The sequence below is a fragment of the Sinocyclocheilus anshuiensis genome, unplaced genomic scaffold (assembly GCF_001515605.1).
Source record: "Sinocyclocheilus anshuiensis isolate Anshui unplaced genomic scaffold, SAMN03320099.WGS_v1.1 scaffold391, whole genome shotgun sequence".
Taxonomy (NCBI): domain Eukaryota; kingdom Metazoa; phylum Chordata; class Actinopteri; order Cypriniformes; family Cyprinidae; genus Sinocyclocheilus; species Sinocyclocheilus anshuiensis.
The window spans coordinates 908,295-913,890 of record NW_015548229.1 but is presented as its reverse complement, the minus strand read 5'-3'; the positions used below and the strand labels follow the sequence as shown (position 1 = coordinate 913,890).

The following is a 5,596-nucleotide window of genomic DNA, read 5'->3' as shown; positions in this document are numbered from 1 at the left end:
GTATTCTAAATAATGTTGATATTGTTATTCTAAATAATGTTGAGACAACTCTAGGCCCATCTGTGATCTTCAATATCCCAATTTTATGACTGTGACTTTTTTATGTTTAGGCTTCATTGATTGACTTTCATAGGTTAAATTGTGATTATTTTTATTTAATTTTAATTTCTCCAACATTTGTCTGCATTGTTCCACTCTGATGAAGAATAAGCTTCATTATAGACTTGTTGAAGTCTAATTATAAATAGCTTCAATATTATAAATAGCTTCGATTTAATGTTTTAATAGCATGTAATGAGTGCAAATAACAACTGTGGGCCCTTTTGTCAGGTTTGCAACTAAAGTGGTTAATAAACAAGCTTTCTTCTGTGCCTCTCATTTTGACTATAAGTCTGTGAAGTATGCAGTTAAATGTTATATAACACAAAGCAAGCAGCATTTCATTGACCATCATGTTTGCAGTGAACGGAGTGTCATATTACATCTCTCCCCAGCTTGGCCTCAGGGATTGATGCATTATCTGCAATCATATTTGACATCACGATTAAGAATATTTGTCCAAATAATGGAGGCCATTATGACTTTAACAAGCTCTGCAATGTGTTTCATGAATGCAAGAGGATAGTGCTACATTGATCTGCTAGTAGTTATAGCGATTGGATTAGGCTGTGTGGAAATCAATACAACTTCTGGCCGGCTTTAGAGACGAGCCTTTTTAGAGAAGCACAGACAGTAACAAAATAAGATCCCACTGCTATCATCACCCAGAGCAGATGCCTTGGTGAAATATTCAGTAATACAATCAAGGTTTCTACCATGTGAGATGAGAAATCCTACTAGGTCTGTGTAATCCAGTTTGGTGGGGATTTGGAGCCCATGCGCTTCTCATTATCTGACGGCACACACTAATGTCTGGATTAGCTCCCCTCTGCCACAACAGTAACTATTTGGCAAAGTCCATATTAACATGAGGAAAAAATACGACATCTAGCATCCCTCACTGTAACACGGTGACAGTCATCCTTGTAACATTTAGGCTTCATTGATTGGCTTCCATTTATTTGCTTGTTTTATTTGTTTGTTTGTTTAGTCTTTCTTTAATTTTTTACAATGTAATTTAATTTTAGTGTAGTTTTGCTCTAACATTTGTTTGCATTGTTCCACTATTTAATTTAATTTAATTTAATTTAATTTAATTTAATTCTATTTTATTTTATTTTATTTTATTGTAGCTACAAGTTTTGTTTGAATCATTCTACTGTACTGAAAAAAATAGCTTTAATATTTATAGCTTTATTTTATTAATTCATTTATTTATTTTTTAAGATAACTCTTTACACTATTAGTTAATGCCATTATAAACAATACTTTTACAGCAATCCTGTTTAAGTTGTATAAACCATTAGTTGTATAATAAATGCTGTGTAGTACAAACTTAGTGTAGTATTTCCATAAATGAATGAATGAAAAGTTAGGGAAACATCTTAATGGGCTTCTTACCCACAGGTGACATCTCGGGTACGCTAGCCATGTAGGGCCCTTCGAGGAACTTTGGCTCATTGTCGTTGATGTCCTGCACCTTGATGACAAACTCTGATTCTGGTTCCAGCGGTCGGTTGGTCTCGATGTCCACCGCTTGAGCTCGTAGCGTGTAGTAAGGCTTCTCCTCACGATCCAGACTGCGCAAAGCGTGTATGTCCCCGGTGATCTGGTCGATGGTGAAGATGGTTCCAGCACCATCGCCTGAGAGAGTGTATTTCACTGCACTCTCCCCGTTATCCAAGTCAGTGTGCAACTAAAGGAGACAGAAAGAGTGACAAACATGTGTCAAACAGTGGCAACGAAGATATAATTATGGATCTCTAGAATTCACTGTGGTCAAAATTATCTATAATGCGCTTAAAGTTAAGGGGACTTTCAAAACACTGTCTTTTCCCCCTAATGTATTACAAGTTGTTACAGAATGATTTTATTCAGTTAGTGGAAGAGAGCACTGAATTTAACTTAAGCATGCTAAATTAACTAAATGCTATAATTGCAAGTGTAGAATCAATGTTATATGGCAGAATACAGTATTTACACAGATAAGAATAGCCTGTATGATGTTAAACTCTGTATAAGGGCCTGGATGTTTATAATTAAATTATTTCTGACAGAAAACTTTAGTGTTTAGTCACTGACTTCACATTTCAGCATACTTAAAATATTTCTCTCTGTGTTTTTTTTTTACATTTATTTTTTATGAATTTTAATGTAATTTGTAATGAACTGAATATTCATTCATTCATTCATTCATTTATTAATTAATTAATTCATTCATTCATTCATTTACTGCAGTTATATGAATTTAGCTTTTAATTCTACATTCCAACCGGCACCCTATTTGCGATTTGCATTCAATTATCTCATAAATTCCAATTCAGTTCAATCCAATTCCATCTGAATTAAGGTGAACTGCATTTGAATGCAGTCATTTTCTCAATTATTTTATAGCATATCAGTGCTGTACAGTGTCATTAATCAAATGCATGTCTCTCATCTGAGGAAACATCAATCAAAGATTGTGCCGAAGTTGTTGAGACAGTCAAATTTAAAAAAGCTTTTGTTTTTCCCAATCTTCATAATATCTAGAGAGCACCATAAATCAGAAAGAGAGCTTAATTATCAGACTGCTTCATTGTGACATATCTGCACATTCAGAAATGAATAGAGATACGGAAAAGAAAAGGGAGATTTCCAAAAGAGCTGAAACTCAGCAATCACTCCAGTAATAACTAGAAGTGGAAAAGTTAGGTGATACTAATTAAAAAATGAATTAGCATAACAATAGCAATCAATTACACAAAAGGGATTCATGTGCCATCTGGGTCCTCGAGAAACCTCACAAATATCCATGCAGAACGAGTAAAACAATCTCTCTCTCTCTCTCTCTCGCTCTCTCTCTCTTTGATAATAAGTTCAGGAAAAATTTAACACAAACCAGACTAAGCAGCTTTTCCAGACGCTCATTATACTCTCAGAAGAAACAGTCACTCCTATTTTTTTCTAATCTGACAAGCACCGGTTAAGACAGCTGACTCCACTGTGATGTGACCCTCTCTCTCTCTCTCTCTCTCTCTCTCTCGCTCTCACTCTTGCTCTCTCTCTCTCTCTCTCTCTCTCTCTCTCTCTCTCTCTCTCTCTCTCTGTCTCTCTCTCTCTTTGATAATAAGTTCAGGAAAAATTTAACACAAACCAGACTAAGCAGCTTTTCCAGACGCTCATTATACTCTCAGAAGAAACAGTCACTCCTATTTTTTTCTAATCTGACAAGCACAGACGAGTGATAACGTGAGAAACACAGTATGTATCTACATGCAAATTTCTGCCGAGAGAGAGAGAGAGAGAAACAGCTGGGGAGAAAGAGGTTGAGTGCATACTAAGATGTCTGTTACCTGTTAGATGTGTATTCACACATTTGTGAATGATGTTTGTAATATGATTTGTTTAGGATTTTTGAACTTTTGAATACTTTTAAAGGTATTACAAATCTTTTTGAATTTGTAATATTGCATAGGCCTGCTAAAACATCACAGTAATCCAAAAATCATCAATTAACATCTTATGAAGCAAAGTTAACATATGAGTCCTATATCTATAATATTGGTTTCTCCAGTGGGAAAAGTTGTCTGAATCATTCTCATTCTGATGAAAAAACAAACTTATCTACTTATTGGATACCCTGAGGATAGAATGAGTACATTTTTCATCATATTTTCTTTTTTCTTTTTTTTTTATGCATAAAATGCATATTTTTTCTTCTTTTTTATGCATAAAATTAATATTATGTGCACTTGTTTTTTTTTTTTTGGAGATAATGCTAATTTTTGAAGCTTGCTTAAATATACTTTTTTATTTCAACAAATGGAAAGTCATCCTGCAAATGTGTTGCTTCACATATCTGCTAAACATAATCTTTGCAAATAGTGCCGTTATACAGAAAGGCTTAGACCTATTATGCTATTCTCAGCTTAAATATCACGAGTAAAGATAAGCACTGGATTTGACGTGTTATTGTCTCAGTCAACAGGTGCTGAGAGAGCAACAGTCAAATACTAGCCTCCTCTCACAATAGGGGAAATTAGAAGCCTGTTCTACCGCCTGCAGATTCAATAGGGTCCTAATATACTGGATGAATAAATAAAGGGTCTATTATCATTCAGAGCCGTAAGTGAAGAATCAGCCTTTTACTTTTTTAGCAGTCTTTTAGTGGTTACACAACCAGTAACTATTAAAGCTGTAATTCTTTCAGAGAGGATCAAGAGAAGCTTTTTAAAAATGTGTTTGCCTGATATTTGTAGTGTTTTCAAAGCCCTGACCATATCTCATTGATCTCTTAGTGTGCTTTTAGTAATGATATGTGTGGTTTATAAGCCCAGCTCTCCACATTAAATGTGTATTTAAGTGTTTAAGTGTGTGCATGATCATACGGTTCACTACATGGTGTCTGGCCAGTAATTAAATGCATGTTTGGTTTACAAAGGAAGAGTCAGCTCTATGACTGGATACTTCTTACACACCAGGACACCGAAACCCCTTGAGGACCAGCGTTCCTGCACACTCGCTGCATGCTAATATATTCAGACCGGGCCTAAACACTCAGCCGATTCAGTTAAATAAATACATTCCCCAGCGTGCTACGACTGCAAGGAGTCTGAGGAAGCCAGCACTAGAGTAATCCAAACCCGTGTGCGCGTATATGTGTTTATGGATCCGTTTATGTGTTTATGGATGTGAAAAGGCATGTGCTAGAGGATAAATATATGATTGTCTGTGTGGTACAGATCCATTAGGGGTGGGCGAAGTGACCAAAATCTTGTACCATATGTGGATTTTTTTTTTTTTAGTGTGTGTATGCATGCATGCATGCAGGGGCGTAGAATACGCGGGGGACGTGTCCCCCCCACTTTTAATATCACGTAAATTCGTCCCCCGCATTTTCTCGGGCAAGTGTGTTCGCATAGAGGTTTTCAAGAGCCGGTGTGAATAAATATAGATTTAAATTAAAAGAGACAGGATAGTCTGTGCATGATCTGATGTGTTATTCGGACCCAGAATAAGGCGAGATGAACATCGCCAAGCGCTAAACATTCTGTGAAGTGTATGTTTCCTTCAAACTCGAAGCCGGAGGGCGCTCTCGCGCAGAAAGTCGTATGAGGAAATTCCTAATATGGACAAAAGCGTCCAGCTATCGCTGTATGAAAACAGTTGTATTGTTCATGTTTTTTAAAGAAGTCTCTTCTGTTCACCAAGCCTGCATTTATTTGATCCAAAGTACAGCAAAACACTACAATTTAGAAATATTTTAATAGGCTATTTCAAATAACTGTTTTCTATTTGAATATATTTAAAAATGTAATTTCTAGTGATTTCAAAGCTACATTTTTTGCATAATTACTCCAGTCACACAATCCCTCAGAGATCATTCTGATATTCTGATTTGCTGCTCAAAAAACATTAATAATAATAATAATAATTTAAAAAGGTTTCTTGAGCACAAATCAGCATATTAGACTGATTTCTGAAGATCATGTGACACTGAAGACTGGAGTAATGA

General features: G+C 35.6%; 1 protein-coding gene across 1 annotated transcript in view; it reads right to left on the bottom strand.

Moving 5' to 3' along the window:
• Window positions 1-5,596, bottom strand: part of LOC107654548 (cadherin-12-like) — a 145,002-nt gene that overhangs the window by 54,652 nt on the left and 84,754 nt on the right. The window contains exon 3 of the mRNA XM_016441670.1: window positions 1,501-1,795. Within this exon, the coding sequence (XP_016297156.1) occupies window positions 1,501-1,795 (295 nt within the window). The remainder of the gene's footprint in view (window positions 1-1,500; window positions 1,796-5,596) is intronic.